Source organism: Diospyros lotus, chromosome 12 (genome assembly GCF_014633365.1).
Source record: "Diospyros lotus cultivar Yz01 chromosome 12, ASM1463336v1, whole genome shotgun sequence".
NCBI classification, from domain to species: Eukaryota; Viridiplantae; Streptophyta; class Magnoliopsida; order Ericales; family Ebenaceae; genus Diospyros; species Diospyros lotus.
Window position 1 is genome coordinate 13,668,169 of NC_068349.1, and position 22,341 is coordinate 13,690,509.

At 35.3% G+C, this 22,341-nt stretch overlaps 1 protein-coding gene and 1 long non-coding RNA gene across 4 annotated transcripts in view; one reads left to right on the forward strand and one right to left on the reverse strand.

The window, feature by feature from the left end:
- The first annotated feature begins 1,009 nt into the window (after positions 1 to 1,009).
- LOC127814109 (uncharacterized) lies at positions 1,010 to 10,245 on the forward strand. Its single transcript, XR_008026277.1, has 3 exons — positions 1,010 to 1,208; positions 4,690 to 4,815; positions 8,854 to 10,245. It is a non-coding gene; the product is annotated as an uncharacterized LOC127814109 (long non-coding RNA).
- A 1,594-nt stretch (positions 10,246 to 11,839) lies between these two features.
- LOC127814107 (kinesin-like protein KIN-UB) overlaps positions 11,840 to 22,341 on the reverse strand; it is a 28,670-nt gene continuing 18,168 nt past the window's right edge. The window contains exons 11-20 of one of the 3 annotated variants that reach the window (XM_052355370.1): positions 21,544 to 21,669; positions 21,298 to 21,429; positions 19,609 to 19,747; positions 19,405 to 19,497; positions 16,464 to 16,589; positions 16,213 to 16,338; positions 13,850 to 13,993; positions 13,500 to 13,628; positions 13,218 to 13,410; positions 11,840 to 12,363 (exon numbers count right to left, since the gene is read on the reverse strand). In XM_052355370.1, coding sequence (XP_052211330.1) covers positions 13,247 to 13,410; positions 13,500 to 13,628; positions 13,850 to 13,993; positions 16,213 to 16,338; positions 16,464 to 16,589; positions 19,405 to 19,497; positions 19,609 to 19,747; positions 21,298 to 21,429; positions 21,544 to 21,669 — 1,179 coding nt within the window. In that variant the 3' untranslated portion in view covers positions 11,840 to 12,363; positions 13,218 to 13,246. Of the gene's footprint in view, positions 12,364 to 12,913; positions 13,411 to 13,499; positions 13,629 to 13,849; positions 13,994 to 16,212; positions 16,339 to 16,463; positions 16,590 to 19,404; positions 19,498 to 19,608; positions 19,748 to 21,297; positions 21,430 to 21,543; positions 21,670 to 22,341 lie in introns of those variants that run through there. The other 2 variants (XM_052355371.1, XM_052355369.1) reach the window with 2 other exon arrangements.

Genomic DNA, 22,341 nt, shown 5'->3' on the forward strand with positions numbered 1-22,341 from the left:
TTTTGTGACAAAATTTAATCTATCACAATTATTTTTGTCACAATATACTAAATTTCTTGTAGTACAATATGAGGTGGATTCAATCTTAGTACAGAAATTGTTTCTGTACCCCAACCTTACATTGGATAGAAGGTATAAGATTTATTTATATTCTTTTTATGAATATGTGTGTTGCTTAAATATTCAAACTATGTATGGTGTGTATATGATATTTCACTGCATGTATCTGTACACGGTAAAAACTTTATTTTTGAATGTACTGCACTACTAGTGATTCTTTTCAAAAAGATCCAGAGACTCGTTCATATAATTGATTGGAGAAAATATGAATAAAGAAAACATTATTTTTTATTAATTTATACAAAAATATAATTAATACATTAAAACAGGCCCGCTAGATGTCATCCAAATCTAGCATAAGAGCACACAACATTAATAAGGATTACTCCATAGTCTTCTATAAATAATCAAATACTTATTTCAAAAAAGGTACGTAATTGATACTGGTTTCAATATTGTATTAATCATCTTTAGTGTTTATCTTAAGCATCAAAGTGTTTGCGCAGAGATCTCCTCGTATTCTCTAACTATTTTCTTTCTTGCAAACTCAGATATATTGACGATGATATTTTTAGTCTAATATGATCAAACTCAATTGAGAAATAATTTTTAAATATTTTTTAGTGAGAAATATATCATAATATCACAAGCTATCTATCATTACACTAGCACTAGTTGTTGAAGAATGGATGTGGCAATGAAATTGTAACAAAAGTTTGTGATTGATTGGAACTAGAAATTGACTTGTAATGGTAAGCAACCATAAACTATATATGGAAGAATCCAATACGCAACAAATTAGCATACAAATTTGGCTAATTGATTACACAATCTCATTTCTTAAACCAATTGAATTGGTAATTGACCAGACATTCAATTAATTAATGAATTACCCTTCCCCACTTAGGTAGTGTTATGAATCAGATTGGGGTATAAAATGGCTGGCATATGGGGGCAGGCAAAACACTTGCAAACCTTAGCGCTGCCTTTATTTCTTTTTGATCGCCTGTTGCTCTCTCTTTCTTATCTGCATCTTTGTCTCCTTTTTTTCTTCGACCAATAGCTGTTAGCCATCAACTCACCTTCTCTTTCTCTCGTTCAACAATCTCTTCTCTCTCTTTCGGCCAACTGACTATCTTCCCATTAAGGTAAGCACTTATAGTTCTCCAATTTTAATTTTCAGATTTAATGAAATCTAACCATTAGATCGCTTTGGTTTTTGGATATGTGGGTCACAAGACCAGAGCAATTTCGATGGTCAATTTTGATTATTGCAATTTTCCATGGATGGTGGTCTTGATATGATCTGCGCCTTTATTACATTACAATTCAAAAAATTTAAATAACTACAGTAAAGTCCTAACAAATTATTGTCAGATATTGGGTTCCGACTAATGATGATCTTCTTTGTCTTTGATGGCTCTGATTGTGAAAAACTCGTCATGTGGGTTCCATCAATTTTAGGTAGGACTGAAAAAGATTAGAGGATGACAAAAATCGCCAAAAACATAGTGTGTTTCAAATCGAAATAAAGAAAATCGAATGATGAAGAAGATGATGTTGCTGCTTTATATGGGTTTGACGAAAGAAAATCATAGGATGAAAGAGATTGGCAATGAGTCTAGAGGATGGCGATGCCATAGATCAAAATGATGATAAGACAAAAGTATATTAATGCAACAAATAGAACAATGATGAGACTGAAGGTCAACAAGAACGAAGATAACTAGCGTAAACAGTGAGTTTCTCTTAAAAAATCCACCAACAACGATGGGTTTCTAGAAAAATCAATCTCTAGAAACCTAAAATTTGATATCTTTCTCTTTCTTTCTGTTTTTCTTCTTAGATTTGGATGGTCAAAACCTACCATTGTGTGGATTGAGTTCTTTGTCTCTATTTCTCCCTTCTTCTTCTCTTCTTTTGAACGAACATCAAATCCAAACCAAATTTGGGTTCAAACCCCAATTCTAGTCTGGGTGGTGAAGCCCACCACTATCTAGGTTGGGTTCCAACCTCCCTCTCTCTCACACTAGTGACTAATGAAGCCATCGCCAAATAGTCGACAATGCCCATATCTCAGCAATGAGTATTGCAGTGATAGTTTTTAAAAGTTTCAAGTTGTAGTGTAATAAATTTAAAGTTTATAGTGAAAATAAAAAGATATATATTATAAAAAATGAAAATAAAAAGATACATATTATAAATAAAAAATAACCTATTACAGCTATCACTGATACTAGTACCAAAGAACATGCCCATGCACAAAACACTCTTGGTGACTTGTCAAATTGCTCAAGTCATTGAAAGGTACCTAATGGACGACGAAAGGAAGCCAAAGTCATAATTTGCTAACTCTTGTTGTTATATATGGCCACCTATAGTGGCGGAGCCAAATATGGTAGGGTGGGCCATTGTCCACCCTGAATTTCTATTTTTTTATTAATTAAAAATTAATTATTAAAAAAATTCAAGAAATAACATACAAAAGTCACAAAACATATTCAACACGACATCCAAAAGCCTTCAATCTCCACTTCTTTCACTTCCTTGGTCTCTCATCATTCTCATTCACCATCACCAGTTAAGCAAAATTGGCTTTCAGGACGCTAGTCAATGATAGTGTTTTCTCCTTTTTCAGCATCTATTTTTCTATTTTGGATGTTTTGAAGAGATTTAGGACTGAATTTTATGACTTTTTTAAAGGATTTAAGGGCTTAACTGTTGAGCTAGCTTGCTCCATTTAACCTCAATTTAAGTTTTGATGATTTTCAAAAGGATATTTTTTAATAATATACAAATTGTATATCCTAATTATTTTTAAAATATTTTTTCATAGTATATGTATAATCAAAATTGTTATTTTCTATTAAAACTATTTTTCAGATAAATATAAAATTCATAAAAAATATTTTTCCAAAATCTAGAACAAGAAGTTGACTTTTGCCTTGGAAAGTCGACTCCTGGTTTGCCAAAAGTTGACTTTTGTATAACTTTAGTCAACCTAGCCAAGAACAATTTATGCAAAGTCGATTCAATCGAGAGTTGTCTTAAGTTGACTCTTAATTGGAGATGTCAACTTTCAATCTTAGAAGTCGACTCTTATTCAAATGGAAGTCGACTCTCATTTTTGGAAAGTTGACTTTTCGAGTCCAACGATCAAAAAATTTGTCTGTTATGCAGATCGTCTAGCAACATCTATAAATAATTGGGGCTCGAAATGGTGAGAAGTTTTTGCATTTCTGAATATCTAAATCTCATACAAGCTCTCTTAAACAAATTTCCAAGCAAATCCAAGGCTCTCAAGCTTCATTGCCCATTCATCCAAGAGCCTTAAAGGCAAAGTGGAGAAGAGCTACTCAAGACAAATCCAAAGATCTCCATCAATTGAGGTTAATGCAATAATTTTTACCATTGCCTTGTACATTTGTGTATATTAATTGTCTCATTTGTATCCAAGAGTGGACAAATATTTGTATCCATTTAAACCATTGTTGTGAACTATTTTGGTTGCCTAGAACTAGTTAAAATCTAAGTGTGTAATAGTTTTCAATGTGAGTTAAGGGAAAACCTTAGTGTTGGATTTAGTGGAACCCCACAAGTGGTTAGGTCTTGGGAGAATGGATTAGGTGGTTGAGATACACCGAACCACTATATATTGTGTGTTGTCTATTGCCATTCATTTTCTTGTAGTGCTATATCTTGTGACTTACAATAATAACAATATCAAACAATATGACTTATACATATTTATACAAGCTTAGTTTTCATAAAATTTTATATCAAGGGACAAACATTTACATGGTTTTGTTTTGGAAGAATTAGGGACTGAATTTTGGGGCTTTTTTGAAGGATTTAGGGACTAAATGTTGCGACTTTTTTGAAGGATTTATGGATTGATTTTTTGGGGGTTTTTTTTGAAGTAATTAGGGATTGATTTTTTAGGGCAGTTTTAGAATTGCAATTTGAAGGATTCTTGAAGGATTTTGGAACTACATTATAAGGCATTCTTGAAAAATCTTGGGTTTACATTCATTTATATGCAACTTCAAGAATTGAATGATCATTTTTCTGAGATAAATAGTGATTTGTGCCTTTGTGTAGCATGCTTGTGGCTAAATGATTCATTCTCTGCCTTTAACAAAAACAAATTAATTTGACTTGATGAGTATTATCTTGAAGATTTTTCACCAATAGATCTCTTGATGCTTGATGATATACCTGAAACATATATTATTGATGTGCATCTTGACAAGAATTTTGGAGGACTACGGGGCCTTAGTGATCTTGCACAAAAGTTGGTAGCGATAAAGAAAATTGATACGTATCTATTTTTACAGACTTGTGACGACTAGTATTAATTCTTCATGTTGCTATTGCTACAGTAAAAAGAGTATTTTTTTGCCATAAAGTTTGTCAGGACTTGACTATACTAGAGATCAATGGTTGAATAACATTTTAGTTGTGTATATTGAACATGATATATTTAATAAAATTGATAATAACGTCATTATGCAATGTTATCAAAATATGAAAACACGTCAAGAACAATTGTAGTAATTTATCGATATATTTTTTTTAGTATTTTATTATTTCAAATTTTCTTTTTCTATTTAATTTTTGTCCACCTAGGTAAAAACTTCTAGCTCCACCACTGGCCACCTTTGCTCCACCACTCTCACCGCCATTGCTCCACTGCGTTCTTGTGCTTTTGCCACGCATGGAAGAAGCCAACGCCATCGTTTCTAAGGCTCAAAGGTTATGTTTCTATGCTTTTTTGTTCTTTCATTTTAGATACACGAAAGGTTCTAAGAGAAAAAAATTGCCTTCTCTTCTCTTTTCATCTCATCTCGAGTATAGATTGAGACAAAACAAGCCGTTTGGCATGCATTTTAAGACATGAAAATTATCGATTATCATCTTTGATGTTTATTGACATGATTTCATGCTAGATTATATACTGCTAAATAAGAAAATTACATACCCAAATTGATTGATGACGGAGGTGCCATCTTAAGATTGAAGTGCACTTAATCTTCTTAGAATGTAACTCAAACATAGTTCACCGGTTTCTCACTCCTAACCTTAGTTATAGAAATCATTAAGATGAAATTTCTTTTGTGGTTTTCTATCAATTTATAGGAGGAAAGATGACCGATAACCACTTAACGTAGTGGTTCCAATCCACCTTCTATAACAGAACCGTGAAGACTAAGATTGAAACCAAGATGATGCACAACATGATCAAATACTGCAATTCAGAAAGTTAAGAAATATGCAACAGAAGGAAATCATGATTACGTATGCGCATTTTGACATGCACACAGGAACATTCTATTTTTCTTTTCTTTCCCTTCCACAAATCCAAATTCCTAAAGCCGCATAAAAAAAAGCCAAATTGAAAATAACATACAGCAAAAAAAAAAAAAAAAAAAATCGTATCATAAGGATACAATCCACCCCAATTATGGATCTACAGATAAAAAAAAATCGAGTGTTTGAGACTACACAAAACTGAAAAAATCTAAGCCAAAAAACTATTAGATTCAATAGAATGCATAGCAGAAACCTGAAGAAATTCAAATCTTACATTTCAAATATGATGGCATCAAGGCCTAAAACTGGGAGAGTGAGAGACTTGCGACACCCGTCATGATAGTGCTCATCCATACTCCAAAACAAATCATAACGACCGCTAATAGCTACAAAAATTTGAGTAACTCAGATACTAAACAACTGAGATTCAAAACTCTACACTTTTGCGTGTGTGTGTTGAACGATACTAGTATTAAACTATTTGTACCAAAGAAAACCCAAATCCAAAACACTAAACATTCAAAACCCGACAGAAATCAAGAATATCTTGAGCAGATATCAGTAATTAGCAACAGAAACGAAACCCGCTTGGGGAACTAAAAACCCGGGCTGTTTAACAATGGCGGTAGAGAATCATACCGAATTTGCACGGAAATTAAAGAAGAGAAACTCAAAATGGCACATACCAACATCAGGATATTGATCCACCTGATCACAAAGGTGCTTGTTCTTGTACTCATTGCTTCAGAACTCCATTTCCTCTCACAAACTTGCACACACAGAGAGAAATGCTTTAGGAAGAGGCTGGGAGGGGCACAGATGAAGCTGAGAAGTAGCACTTTCACTGCAAGCAAAAGGGTAACGGCAAAATCTTCTTTGTCTCAATGTTAGCCCCGTGATACAAATATATTATATAGTTGTTTCCTTTCTAACCATGTTTCCACTTCCAGCCATGATTTACCGAAATGTTTAGGGTTTAGGGTTTTAAATTTAAGATTTGCGGTAGTTTCAAAATATTTTTATTTTTAAAATTTTAAAAAATATTAAAAAAATATTTATAGGCTATTTTTATAATTTTGAAATTATTTTAGAATCATCTTATAATATTAGAAAAATATTATAAACACGTTTTTGATTTAAGAACACATTTTCATCCACGAATAGGTGGATGAGGGTGAGGGTAGTGGAGTTTGATTTTTGTGGAATAGTTATGTACATGGCACATCTCAACCAAAAAATTCGTGGGTGTGTTTGAGGGCAAAAGAATGTAACAATTTAATTTTGTATTTAGATTTTAGTTGCTCTTTACTTTGATGTATATGGGTAGTTAAGTCCTAAGAAGAATGTTTAAGGAAATTGTAATGTAGGTATGTAATTTGGTTTTTCCCTATTAATGAGTTGCATGTAAAGGGCTTGTTTTGAGTTCGTGTAAAAAAAAAAATTGGGTCGTCTCATTATCTTTATCTTATTATTCTTTCATCTCTCTTTTTTTTTTTTTGTGAGAAACTAATATTGTTATTTGTTCTAAATCTTGTAAGAGATTCTCAAAGTATTTAAATTGTAAGAATCTCTTATCCTATTATTGGATTAGTGCTTGAGCTTGTAAAAAATAGTGTAAAGAGGTTTCAGTTAATCCTTGTAAAAGTTGTGTATTTAGTTATTGTTGAATCAATGAAAAGTAGAGGTTACAATTACACTTGTGAAAAATTAAGGTTATAGCTGAGTATGCAAAAGCTATAGTAGTTTGTTAAATCTTTGGTGAGGAGCCAAGGGAGTGGAGTAAGTTTGTTGAGCCGAACCACTATAAAATTATGTGTTGAATTGTTTCTTTCTTTTCTTTATTTCAACAAGTCAAATCTTTATTTCCATCATTCAAAGTTTGCAGTTTTAATAATACAATTTGATCTTGCAAAGCACATTGTCATTCAAGTTATATTTGCTTCATTATTTCTTAAAGCACCAAGAATTGGAGCTTTCAACAAAATCTCTTATATTCATATTTCAAATATTCTAAAAGGCCAAATAGTTTTCTTTGCTCGAAAACCTTTAAAATAATTTTTTTAAAAAAAACCCAATCCACCCCATCTTGGGTGTTTATTATTTCTTTCATGTGACAATTGAAACATTCCAATTGTCATTTGTCATGTCAACTAATATTTAATACAAGAAATCTATAAATAAGAGATGAAGCAATTTGAAGAAGATTAGAAGAACTAAACACAATCTCAAGACCTACCTTCAAAAGCTTCTAGTGATCATTTTCAAAATATTCCTATCTCTCACGAGTTGATTTTCTAAATATTTTTGTGAGATTTTCAAGAGTCATCTTTATTCAAATCTTGTAACTCAATTTTTCAAGAGAAAACTTAAGTGTTTATTGTTTTATTTCATATTTTTATCTTAATAAATTCTTTCACAGTATTTATAAAACTTATAAAAGGTTATGCCTGATCCTTTGAAAGGCTATGTATTGGTTTTGGTTGAGCCAAATATAAAAAGCCAATCGTGATAGGTTATGCCTTATTCTTAAAAGGCAATAGTTGTGACTGAGTCTAGTTTGTAAAAAGCCAATTGTAAAGTTGTGTAGCTGACTCTTTTAAAAGTTACAAGATAATAAAATACACTTGGTGTGTGTTTATCAAATTCTTAGTTGTAAGCCAAAGTAGTGGACTAAGCATTGAGGTTGGACTACTCTACATCCAATCTATTGCATTTTTTTCTTTTCTTTACTACATTCTTATTTCAATTTCATTTATTTAAGTTCAAATTTTTAAAATGATGAAAAAAAAGCTTAATTCACCCTTGTTAAGCTAACAATTGTATCACAAACTAATAATGGCATTGAACTGTGGAACTCCAAGTGCCATTCTTTGTGGATTGCAGACGATATTGTGCACCAAAAATCATGCCCCTACCCCCACAGCAAAATGGTGTGGTGGAAAGGAAACATAGGCACTTTAATTTATTAACCTTGCTAGAGCCCTCCAAATTCAATCTCCTATTCCCTCTCTTTTTTGGTCTGAAAGTATCCTTACTACAACCTATATATTGAACAGATTGCCTACCTCTCTTCTAAATTGGAAGACACCTTATCATGCTCTTTATCAAAAGGCGCTAGATTATACCTCCATTAAGATGTATGGTTAACTTTGCTATGCCACGAATAATCTTTCGCATAAGGACAAATTCAATCCTCGTGCGATTCCCTCATTTTTCATTGGATACTGTTGAATATTGATTCAAAGTTGCTGATTTAGTGGGTTGATTGGATCAAAATTGTCAGTTATGATTGGGTCTTTGATTTTATTTACTGATTTAGTGGATTGAGATAATTTCGTAATTTTTAAATTTAAGTTCAACAATAAATCTTATTTTCTTGTTATTTAGTTGACATGTATTGCCTATTTAAAGGCATAATGATGTGAATAAAAATAATGAAGTTACAGCCTTCACATTCATATTTTTTTTTTCTTTCTACAGCTTTTGTTCGTTAACTTCATAGCTACCAATGTCTCTAAAATTCCAACAGCGGTATCAGAGCATTCAATGATCTTAAGGGGCCTGTGAGAGAAAACCCATCAACGCCTTCTTTATTTCTATGGCTTCCACCGACACATCATCTCTTTCGCCACCAGTTTTTGATGGAGAAAATTATCAAGTATGGGCTATCAAAATGAAAGCTCATTTGAGAGGACTCAGTTTATGGCAGTGGGTCGAAAGTGAAAGGGAGATACCTTCGCTTGGCAACAATCCTACGCTCCATCAAACCAGAGCTCATGAAGAAGCAGAAGCTAAAGCTAAAGCTCTGAGGGCTTTATCTCAATTACACGTTGTTGTCTCCGAATCAATTTTCTCAATAATCATGGCTTGTGAAACGGCTAAGGAAGCATGGGATGTATTGAAAGAGCTATATCAAGAGAATGCTAGAACGAAAAGAATACAAGTGTTGAATCTCAAAAGAAATTTAGAGATTCGTAGAATGAATAAAAAGGATACAATCCAAGAGTTCTCTGAAAAACTAATGACGGTGGTAAATAAAATTAGACTTATGGGAGAAGAGCTACCTGACAACAGGATCGTAGAGAAAGTCTTGATAAGCCTACCTAAGAGGTTTGAGGCAAAAATCTCGTCCCTTGAAGATTCAAGAGACATTAGCCAAATTACATTGGCAGAATTAATTGGAGCCTTGCAAGCTTAGGAGCAAAGAAGGATTATGAGAAATAAAAAAAGTGAAAAGACGATGGAGGGAGCTTATCTTGCCAAGAGTTCATTGTCAAAGAAGAAAGGAAAAATTCCAGAATGTGACCATTGCAAAAAGCCTGGTCATGAAGAGAAAGATTGTTGGCACAAGGGGAAGCCTCAATGCTTCAAGTGTAAAAGATTTGGGCATTTGAAAAAGGATTGTAGATTTAATATGAAAGAACAAGCAAATTCAGTGAAGGCGGTTGAAGGGGCAATTGAAGAGGAAATGCTCTTCTAGTTTGTGAGAAGTGCACCAAGAAGAATTTTTTGGAGAAAAATGCTCCATGAAACTGAATTAAGTTTTTTTTTCAACATTTGAAGGAAGTATTGATTGTGATGAGAAGTGCATCAAGAAGTGAAGAGAAGTGCTACACAATTGGGAAGAAATTTGGAGAGAAGTGCTCTATAAAAAGTTGAAGTTTTGCAACTTTGAATCAAGGAGGAATGTTGAATGTTGAATATTGATTCAAAGTTACTGATTTAGTAGGTTGAGATAATTTCGTTGTTTTTAAATTTAAGTCTAGCAATAAATCTTATTTTCTTGTTATTCAGTTGACATGTATTGTCTATTTAAAGGCATGATGATGTGAATAAAAATAATGAGGTTACAGTCTTCACATTTATGTTTTTTTTTTGTTTCTACAGCTTTTGTTCGTTAACTTCATAACTACCAATGTTTCTAAAATTTCAACAAACACTCGAGTACCTACAAAGGGTGTAGCTTTATAACCTACATTCCCATAAAATATTTACTAGCCATGATATTACATTTGATGAGATACAATTTCCCTTTAAACATATCTTACATAATGCGACACTGTCTCTATCTTTACCTCAAGTGTTAGTCAATATGCCTGATTTTGATTTTCCATCTTCTTCTTCTTCTACAAGTCATAATGTGTTACCTCCTGCCAGTTCACCCTCTCATTGTTACCCCTTGATTCCTCACACTCTTCTTCCCTTTCACTTGTTCCTATCACCTAATTTCCAACACCCTTTGATTCCTCATCTGTTGTTCATTTATCACATGTTCAACCTATTAGACGTAGTCACAGTTAACACAAAAACCTACTTGGCTCCATGATTTTGTGAGTACAATCCGAACAAATACTCTTGATCCCATCACTTCGTAGCTAATAGGTACACTTCTCATTTCTTCTTCTTATACTTCTTTCATTAATAATATCCATTCTACAACTAATCCTATTTCTTTTCGTGTTGCTTCTGCTGACCCCAATTGGATTGAGGCCATGGATCGAGAGCTTGCTACTTTTGAGCAAAATGGGACCTGGATTCTCACAACTTTACCGAAAGGTAAACAAGCCATCAGTTCCAAATGGGTCTTTAGGATTAAACATAAATCAAACGGTGAGATTGACAGGTATAAAACACGTCTGGTGGCTAAGGGATATAATCAAATACCTGGTTTAGACTTCAAAGAAAGTTTTTCTCTGGTGGCTAAATTGGTTACAATTAGACTGTTTATTGTAGTGGCCAATATCAAATCTTGGGCGATCTATCAGTTAGATGTCAATAATGCTTTCCTCCATGGTTATATTGATGAGGAAGTTTATACGCAGCCTCTTGAATGATACACTAAAGTAGCTCCCAGACAGGTTTGTCTTCTCAAACAGGCTTCTCACCAATGGAATATTGAATTCATCTCCTTTCTTATTGATTTGGGATTCATTCAATCTCCTCATGATCACTGTTTATTCACCAAAGGCCATGATGGTGATTTCATTGAGTTATTGGTATATGTGGATTATGTACTTCTCTCTTGTACAAATCCAACATATATGACAGGTTAAGACAGCTCTTGATCGTAAGTTCATGATCAAAGACCTGGGATTTGCAAAGTATTTTTTGGGGTTAGAGATTGCTCGTTCTCATTCTAGCACCGTTTTAAGTTAGCACAAATTTATCTTAGATGTGGTCATGGCTGCAGGTTTGGAAGATGCCAAGTGCTCATCCTTTCCTCTTCCTAAAGGTTTACACCTTGCGCTTGATCAAGGAGAGTCTTTGTCTGATCTTGAGCAGTATCAAAGGCTTATTGGTTGTCTATTGTATGTCAATCTTACTTGCCCTAATATTAGCTATGTTGTTTAGATTTAAGCCAATTTATGTCATCTCCTCGCCAGCCCCACTTCAATCTTAATTTATGTCTATTGTATGTCAATCTTACTTTCATTGTTTAGCATTTAAGCCAATTGATTGCTCTATAACACCGATTCTACTCTAGCTCTTACAGCATTTTGTGATGCCGATTAGGCATCTTGTTCCTTTTCTTGAAAATCTCTCACAGATTACTATATCTTCTTTGGTTCTGCCTTGATATCCTGGAAAATGAAAAAGCAATCCACTGTTTCATGATCCTCTGCCGAAGCAGAATATTGAAGTAGGGCAACCACAGTATGTGAGTTACTGTGGATTCCCTATTTGCTGCAAACATTCCAGATCTCAATTTCTCTTCTGATTCCTCTTCATTGCAATAGCCAAGCAGCTATTCACATTGCCACGAATCCAGTCTTCTATGAACGTACAAAACATTTGGATATTGATCGTCATCTTGTCCATGAAACACTGAAAGAAGGGATTTATTCATCTTTTGCATGTTTCATCGGCTACTCAACTTGCAGACATCTTTACTAAGTCGTTGGGATCTTCTCATCATCATTCCATCATCTCCAAGTTGAGATTGGTAGAACCACCAGCCTCCAACTTGAGGAGGGAGGGGGAGGGGGGTGTCTGTAAAAGCAGTAGGCAGAATTAGTTTTGCAAAATCAGTTTTGTTAAGTTTGGTATATTTGTTTCTATCAATTTGTCTTGTAAGTTAACAACTTTGCAAGTGGTGAAAGTTGTTACAACATAGCTCTGTACAAATACCCAAACAAGTGGAGATATGAATAGAAGAAAAGATTTTCTGTTTTCTCCTCTTCGATCTCCTTTTTCTTGAAATTTTACAATTTGAATAGTGAAAAAAGGTGATCCTTATATTTTTATCTGAACATAATTTTATATTATATATAATACAACTTTATAAATGGCATGATATGATATAAAAAGCAAAAAATAGACGCATCCGCCCATGCCATGCCTAAATTGAAAGAGAATTCAAAGAAAAATAAAATCTTTTTCCCATGCGATTGACAATTATACATGAGACAACATTTATGTTGCTTATGAAACAACTTAGAATTTGTGAATAGAAAAAGAGATCTATCAATTCATGCATTAGCATAGCAATTCATGTATGATAAATAGTTCCTGAGACCAAAAAAATCTTGCCAGCAGAAGATTGAAGGACGAGAATTTTGCATTTCATTCTGTCATTGTCATCTACATATCAAATCAAATTTATACATTAGCAGAAGCTAAACATGAGAAGACCACACGCGAGCAGCAAGCCTAATTACAATAACACCATCAGAAAATTTGTGAGAATCATGGGTTCTGCAAACACTAGGAGCAGGATTAAAGAAATCCAAGCCCACCCCACTATTTGGCAAAAAAACTTGAGAGATGAGAACTCTCTAACCGTTTCCCCAAAGAAGACAATGTCAAATCAACCTAGTGTAATGAGTTATGTTCGTATTACTCACTCTTCTGCTACTTGTTGCACGCCTTATCATCATCCATAATCTATCCTGAGCCGTTTTAACTCAGCCTGGAAAGCCGGGCTCGAATTCAGAGTCCTCCGAGCAAGAGCCCTTATGTCCTGTCGTAAACAGTCTTGTGAGATGCGAACAATCTCCCACAAGGCGCCTCCACTAATCATATCCTTCGCATTTGCCTCTGAAATTTGGTAAATTTAAAGCCGGTTCAGACACCATCGACGGGAGGGAATATTCAGGTTTGAGACGCAATTAGATGAGTAAACTCACCGTGCTGTGCTAAATGGCAGAGTGCAAGCTCGATATGGCGCCTGATTGGGGAGGCTTCATTGTTGGCATTTTGTACAATCCATGGGAGTGCACCATCTTCAATCAGAAAGGACTTTCCACTTCTAGTACCTGTAGCAACAAGAGGATCGATAGTTTAAAGCATATAATTCTTGAATTTGCTGAAATGAGCAAAATTTGCCAACAGGAGACACCCAAATTAGGAGTTTAAACTCAACAGTAAATAACTAAAAAGAGGCCACTTCATATCATAAGACCAATAGAGCAACATTTGTTTTGAGGTAAAGGTCATAAAAGCAAGGGGTTCCAAGAGATCCCCTCTCTCAGCCTACCTTGATTAGAAGCCCTAGATTCACATTTTGCAAAGTTTGCAATCCCACGGGCAACTTGAGCAAGAACATCAGGATGCCTGCATCTCACCATTCCTAGCAAGGCCTTGATACCACCTTCACCTCTCAGCTTGGCTTGTAACTTATCTAAAAGTTGCAACTTAATTGTTGTCAGTCACAGTAAATGCCAGTCAAAGACCCCACAGCAACCGAATATTTTAGTCAATAAGCCAGACAATATATCAAAGATTACCAGTTCATGTACTAAATCCTATTTAAACAACAAAACTGATTCTGCAATGTAATAAAAGTAGGCTTATAATCATTAAAAATTGAGTTGCGGAAAGAGCCACTTTGCACTATGGTTTGATTAGTACTCTTATGAGGCTTAATTAATCGAATTTAGCTCCTAGGTTATCATTTGGATGGACTAGAGATTTAGGCAATCCTATCTCATTCCGCAATGTAATAAAAGTAGGCCTTAGTGTTATTATCAAATTTTTAGATTTTTCAAGGTGTATAAAAGTACATTACATATAACTTGGAACAAATTTGCTCTCTTAAGTCTTAGCTCACTCCCATGTTTCTTTCTTCCTATTCTTCCTCAATATCATTCCCCTGAGTTTTTCCTTCATCTCCCTCTACAGAGTGTTCTCAGCACCACTGCAACTTTTTATCTCTGCATCTTCATTTTCTTCTATGGAGTTTTCTCAGCCCCGCTGCAACTTCTTATCTTTTTGGGTTCTTTTTCTCTATTACTGCTTGTCTTCCACAGGTTTGAATATTTTTATCTTCTCCGAGAATGGCGATTTTCTCCTGCTACTTTCCCTGTATTTGTGAATAAACAGCTCATAGTAGTTCTCCTGGTTACTACATACTATTGATTTCTATTTGCTTTCTCATTAATTATTTGCTTACATTTTGTGGACATCCTTGACTTCACACGGTACTCCAATTGATGGGCATGTAATTTCTTCCACTCATAATTAATATGAGATAAAACTCAGAAGTAGCATGCTCCAAAGTGAAAGCTCAGAAGGGAACTGATGAAGTAAGAAGATGTGAGACAAGGAACAAGATGTGTTTATCAACTTTTTAGGTAAAATACTAAGGCATCCTTTTGGTAATTTTTTTAATCTTATTTCTTTCATGCCTTTTAGTAGATTTAATGAATGGAATTGACTCATTTGCCATGTAGGTATCCATGATGGGTAGGATTAGTTTTGATGGTTTTCACTAATTTGTATGTTATTTATAGCCCATAATATGTTACAACAATGTAAAACCCATTTTGATGTATATTTAGACAGCCTTCCTCCTCCCTCCTCTTCTATGATATGTCTTGGTTTGTCCATCTCTCTTCTCCACCATTCTCTACTGGTGATTCTTCTATCCCTTACATCTTATGCCTTTTGTTCTTTGTCTTCTCTGATGCCTTCTTTTTATGGGCTCCCTCCCTCCCTCTGATATCCCTTACATTTTATGCCTACTCTACTTTGCTCTTTGTCTTCTTCAGTGCCTTCTTTTTATGGGCTCCCTCCCTCAGTGCTGGACACCCTATATGAATGTGATCACAACAGCCTCTACCTGCTGAGAAACTAAAGGAGGATGGAATCTAGCAGGTTTAAGCCATTGCCTAACCCTAACTCCACTAGGTGCAATGAATTCAATAGTTCCAATTCAGCCTAGTAAGTGATGGGACAAGATTCAGACCACTGCGTTCTTCCATCTTTTAATCTCTCTCATCTTTTCTCTACATAATCTTTCTTGTAAGATCTTACTTCTCTCTTCTCTTTTATATTAGTTACAAACAAAAAAAATATGTATATCAAATCTTCAAGAAAATCTCATGACTTTCAGGATGGATCAGCTTGGAATTGGGACACAAATTATCCAAACGTACTCGCTCAAGATATCTATTAGATCAATACTATGTGATATATCTAAGACCTTCCCAATGCACCATCCAATGTAAATTGGGTTATGAAAAACTTCCCTCTTTTAAATTTTGGTATCCTTGCCAAGCCAAAAATATCATCTAAATATAACTATGATCTTTTGTCATCCTCAAACACACTTCTAGCTCACACCCACACAATAATAGGAGCCTAAGGTGAGCTCAAATACCATTTAAAACACCAAAAGTACTCTCTGAAAACTTTTTGAACTTGTGAGACTATGTAATATATTTGTGACCACCTCAATAAAGTACCAATACAAAATTAAGTTGTGACATAACAAGTAGAAATTACATTGACAGTCCCAACAATAAATTTCATATGCCAACTAACAAAAACCTTCTAATGACAGGAAATAAAAGGAACTTAGTTGTTTAATTGAATGAGCTCAAAAAGACCAGGGATTACCATTGCCGCAAAGATTAGCTATGGCTCCAGCTACCATGCGAAGGGTTTGAGGATCCTCGGCTTTAGATGCTGTCATTGACAACAATTTAATGCCCCCTTGAACCATTATAAGCTCCTGGTTCGTTTCTGTTGAGAGAAAATAGATGTTTACCAAGGATAAATTGCAAGCCAAGTACAACATGCTAAAATTAGAAACAAGTTACTTTAAAATTCTAGCATATTCTATAAACCAGAAAACAAATGAAATTTACCATTCATTGCAAGATTTGCAATTGCACCAGCTGCAACTCTGTGAACTATCTCATCCTCAGAACTTCTAAGAAGCATCAACAAGGAGGTAAGACCTCCAGCTTCTACAATCTTTTCTTGATTGGTTTCTGCAAATTAGGCAACAGTAAGTAATCATTCCAGTACGGAAATGTACTGAAACAAATCCAATCAATTATTTCACATGCACCAAGACCTCAAACATCAAGACAAGTACCACCATACTAAAGAAGATAAAATTTATGACAAATGAAAGAAAAAAAACAGGTTACCCCTGGTTCATTTTCAGTACTATTTTTTCTATCACGACTATTCCTAGCCTATTAGATGGACTGGAGTATGGTTTTCAGATGTTGGGTTTGGGTATGTTCATGCAGTAATTAGAATTTACAGAATAGCATGACACATTTGCTATTAAACATATATACAATTACAGTAAATTCTTTCTAGTTAAAGATAGCCAACAGGGGCATATCCAACCAATTAGAACAAAGATATACCCAATTCCCTAAACCACGTTTGAAGTGTCTAATATGGGGGCACTAACAAATTTATGAAGAGTTCATGTAATATTTAACACGTTAAATACAAGGCAATCTTATACCTTTCCACTCTGTCAACCATTGTCCTTCTTGGACTGTTATTTAACCTTCAAGCTCCTTCAGCCTTAATAAAATCACGCTCACCAGTACACTAGTTGGTGAATTGCATGAGACTTGGAAAGAGGCCTTCTCCTTTGCTATTTTTGTACATAGAGGATCTGATTACTATGTTGGCTCCAAAGAAAGCATACCTATGTAAAAGCTTATTTTTGTAAAACTATCTTTGTTTCATGCATACAAATGCATGTCCTCAACTTTGCCATGTGGCCTCTTCTATTCCCCTTTTGCAGACTCATCCACCAAAATGACAAGGGTACATATATGAGTTGTACATATGACTCTCAAAACCATATTGGACACTTAGATCCTCTAATTTTTAATGACATTTTAAGGAAAGAAACTCATATTAGAAATAAACAGAAAATTTTCACATCCGACACTAACAACCATCTAACCTTTAATGGCAAGGTTGCTCCTTTGTAACTAAAGGTGATTGGTTCAAATTGAAGAAAAAATCTCTTTGCAAAGAAAGGTAAAGCTGCATATGAAAACAACCTTTGTGAAGCAAGGAGCCTTGTGTACTAGAGATGCCCCTTTTAACATGAATAAGAGATAGAATCTCTCCTCTTTCCTTCAAAATTTCACTTATTTTAAAGTATATTTTGAAACAAATTATATTGTTTTATTCTACAAGATTACGCAACAAACATTATATTAAGGGCTATTAACACCAAAAAGCCAAACCTTTTCCCCTTTTTGGGATTTTATCCAAAACTTTCAATTTTGACAATAAAAACCCGATTTGAGAAATTTGGTGCAATTTTATCCAATGGTCAAAATTGATTAGAGAGGAGTGTGGCTTTGCCCAAGTGGCATGCCACCTGGCAATTTGAGTGGGCCTTATGTTGATTGTTGTTGAAAAAAAAATAAAAAATGAAAGTCAAATTAATTGGGTCAAGATCCATTTTCTCCTTCTCTATCAGTTTGCCTTGCCTCTGCACAGCCGCCGTCTTCTTCCTCTACCGCCAGCTGCCCCCTTCTCCTACATCCTTCATCGTCATGGCTGCGACCTTGCGTCTTCCCCATGGTCGATGGTCGGTCAGTTTCGCCATAACCGCGACCTTGCATCTTCCCCATGGCTGACGTCACATCGATCTTATTCCCCATGGCCGACTTCACATCGATCTTCTTCCCCATGGCCGACGGTCAATCAATCGACCTTGCATCTTCCCAATGGCCGATGGTCGGTCAGTTTCGCCATAGCCGCGACCGTGCGTCTTCCCCATGGCCGACTTCACATGGATCTTCTTCCCCATGGCCGACAGTCGATCGATCCAAGCGCATAGTGACCGTCGACGACGATGGTCGTCGTGAATGCGCCATGGTTGTGGTGGTGATAGGTTGTCGTGACCGCTTTTGCCTCGGCGATTCACCACGACCGTGGCCAGAGTCGATGTCTGCCATGGCCAACGATCTGCATCTCGCCTTGGGCTCTGGCTTGCCGTGCTTGTCTTCTCGTCACCGATGGTGTTCGTTGTTGCCATGGCTTCTGATCTTCTCCCAAATCCATCCTTTGTCTTCTCAATCGATCGACCCCTTCGTCTTCTCAGAGGCAAGGATGGGTCTCGACGGTTATCCAGTTAAATGTTTTAATTTGATTTTTTTTTAATTTTTTTCAACAACAATCAATGTGGGGCCACTCAAAATGCGGCAAAGCCACACTCCTTTCTAATCAATTTTGACCATTGGATAAAATTACACCAAATTTCTCAAATCGGTCTTTATTGCCAAAATTGAAAGTTTTAGATAAAATCGCAAAAACGCGAAAAGATTTGGCTCTTTGGTGTTAATAGCCCTTATATTAACCATTCATGATGTGTTCACAACATCCTTATCCAACTTTTAGATACATATTCTGGTATCCTAGGTTTTAAGAAGATTTGATAATAATACAACACACAAGGGCCTAACACTAATACAACATCCATGCATACAAAATTTTATATTGCTGGAAATATGCTTACTCTGGACAGCATAGATCCTATTGAGAAACATGAGCATATGGAAGAGCACCATTTTCACACATAATGCATATCACAATTGTTCAATTAAAGTATTTTTATGTCATATATTCTTTGGCAAATACATGGTACATGTAAGGTGAGTCCCCATATCCAGATTTTTGGAGGTTGCAAGTCAACAAATCATTTGGTGTGTTCTTGCTCACATAAAGCAAAAAAGTAACAACAATAAAAATATATAAAGAGTATATGCCATAAGGACAATGAGGGGGAAAAAGCACTTGAATGAACTATTAAATTACCTTCAGCAGCTAGATTTGCCACAACTTTTACAGCATGAATTTGGACATCAGCATCTTCTGCTTCCAGCAATGACAAGATCTTTTGCAATCCCACTATTGGAACAAGGTATTTTGTTAGGAAAGGGAACCAAGACAATGTCTGATGAATTATACTTCATGCACAGCAGATGGACAGTTAGACATAAGTAGAGACATGTCCCTCACCTTGTTCAAAAAGTTTTGCAATTGAGGCCTTCTCCCCATTGCCCGAATCTCTCAGCTGGGGATGCCCAACTTGGGAAACGAGCGACTCCAAACCACTGGGAACTTGACCACCTCCTCGTCCATCAAGTCTTCTTCTTGCCTAAAGAATTTAAGATGTTTCAAATTCAAAACTCAAGTATGGTACATGGGCATATGCTCGTGCATGCCAAATCTATGTGTTCAGCTTTAAGGCATGGAAATTCCATAACTACAGTCCTTTAGGGCTATTCAGTTACCATGACAATCAATGACAGAGACTTCGGACCATTGCTTGTAATATATTTGTAGAAATTTAGGTATACTTGCTGTTCACATTCATCCATAAGGCATTTCAAATATTACTCAATCAACTATGTAGCCAAATAGTAGTAAATATAGGGTCCCAAAATGTTAAGCTTGAATGAAATTGAGATTAGTTACTTCTGCCCTTTCAAATTTTGAATGAGACAGAAGCCATGAATAATCATGCAATAGGAAGCTATTTGGATGCTATCCCCCTGCCACCAAGAAGTTCCTTTCACCCCTTCTTTCACGTCAACTACTTGCATTCAAGTTCAAGAGAGCTACTCTTACCCAAAGATATAGAAGTTTTTTTATTTTCTACAGAATGATTTGAGATTGGCAGGTTTTGGCAAAAGGAACAGTTTATGTTAATACTGAAATATACAGAAACCAAGCACCAAAAAAAAAAAAAGACTTAAAACACGGACATATTTAGAAAGCACTTCATGAAGTACTATTACTTTCACAAGTATAAAGTATCTCCTACGAGGAAATAAATTTAACTAGAATTGGACTTGGGAGGAAAGTAATTTATCATATCAGGTTGCAGATAAGTATTACGCCAGTTACCAGGGAAAAAAAGAAAGGAAAGAAAGAAAAGGACTATTCCAACTGAAGTTGGGTACTTCCAGAATAACAGAAGCTAATTTGAAACCCAGACCATTCTACAGATATAGAAATGGATTTTGAAAAAGAGAAAAAACCTACTGATTTCATTAGCAAAACAAAAAAAAAAAGGAAAGAAAAAACCTACCATGACTTCAAAATGTTGGGAAAAATATATGAGAACTCGAGAAAAGGGGGTCTTTCTTGACACCATGTATGTTTCATGACATTGTAACACAACAGGTCCTCGCCCAAAAATGCTAGTTTAAATTGACTTGTGGGTTCATGGGACTAAGCGATATGCCCAAGACCTTCTCAATGAACTAACAATGTGGACTTGGGTCATAACGAACTCCCTTCCTTGATTCCTAGCAGTCTCACCAGGCCAAAAATCTCACGTCTCATTTTCTCAAAGAACTTTCCTAGCCCTAGCCCTAGCCCTAGCCCTAGCCCTAGCCCACCCACTCTGAAATAGTCTTGGATTGGCTCTGATATCACTTATGACACCACATGTCCCCACTCAAAGTGCTAGCTAAAGTTGACAATGGGTTCATGGGATCAAGTAATATACCCAAGACCTAATCAATAAACTACTAATGTGGGATTGGGTTGTGACAGAAGTGAAATCCCAATAGCATGTAAAAGGACATGAACTTCAAAAACTAAGCATTCTAAGTCAAATGCATATCAGTTATAAATCCTTCTACCTACTGATGATATCAAAATCCAGACAAAAATGTTAGGGATTGTATGACAGCATACCTCATCAGCCTCAAAACTTAGTTGGAACAGTTGACTTTGCAGTACAGCTATTTCTTGTTCAAGTTTCTGTTTCTGATGTACCTCATCTTCGAGCATTTTGTGAAGCTTTGAGATCTCAGAATTCCCTGCTTCCTAGGACACCAATACTCTTTCTTAGTTATGTCAGCAACTATGTCAAAAGAATTCAAAAAACAAGGACCTGGAAGATGCAGAAATATGACATTCACAAAGGCATAAAAAGCATACCTCCGAAATTTTCCATTGTATTAGTTGATTCCTAAGATTACCAACTTCCTCTTCTGCAGATTTTCTCAAAACAGTTTCTTCTTGAAGCAATCTTTTCAACTCAGCAACCTCCTCAGCAGCAACAATCTGTGAATCACAAAGAAAGTGATGCCTATCAAAAAAGCAAAAGGAAAAAGAAGACAGAAAGAAAAAAGACAGGCAGTCATTAAAATATGAATGTAATACAAATCAGTGATTAGTCTACCCTCTTGGAGGAATGACCCCAAGCTAGGATTTGGCCAGCCAAAAGTATTTAGGGTGTGTTTGATTAGGGGGTGGAAAGTGGGGCGGAATTCTAATTCTCACCCCACCCCCTAGGAATTTCAATTCCTTGATTTCAAGGAAAATCTTCACTTTTTGAACTAAGATGGAATTCGAATTCCATGGAATTGAAAAACTGTTTGATGGAATTTTCTGGAATTTAGGTGGAAAATGAATTTCACCCTCATTTTCCACCCCTATCAAACGCACTCTTATATATCTTTTTGGGCCATATAGATGTGGATTGAAAGATAACAATAATATAGCAAGTAATTCCAGAGATACAAGCTTCAGAACCTGATTAATGAGGTATAAGTCTTCTTAAAAAACAAAAATGAGTCTCATGGTATTAAGTTCTAGTAAGAACTGTTGAAAAATCATTTAAGGAAATGATTTAGACCTAGAGTACATGGAAACTTCACGAAAGTTGACCTAAACATGCACATAACTTGTGACTTCAAGTTCTCTAGAATTATGGATTAGATCAAGATAAAGTTT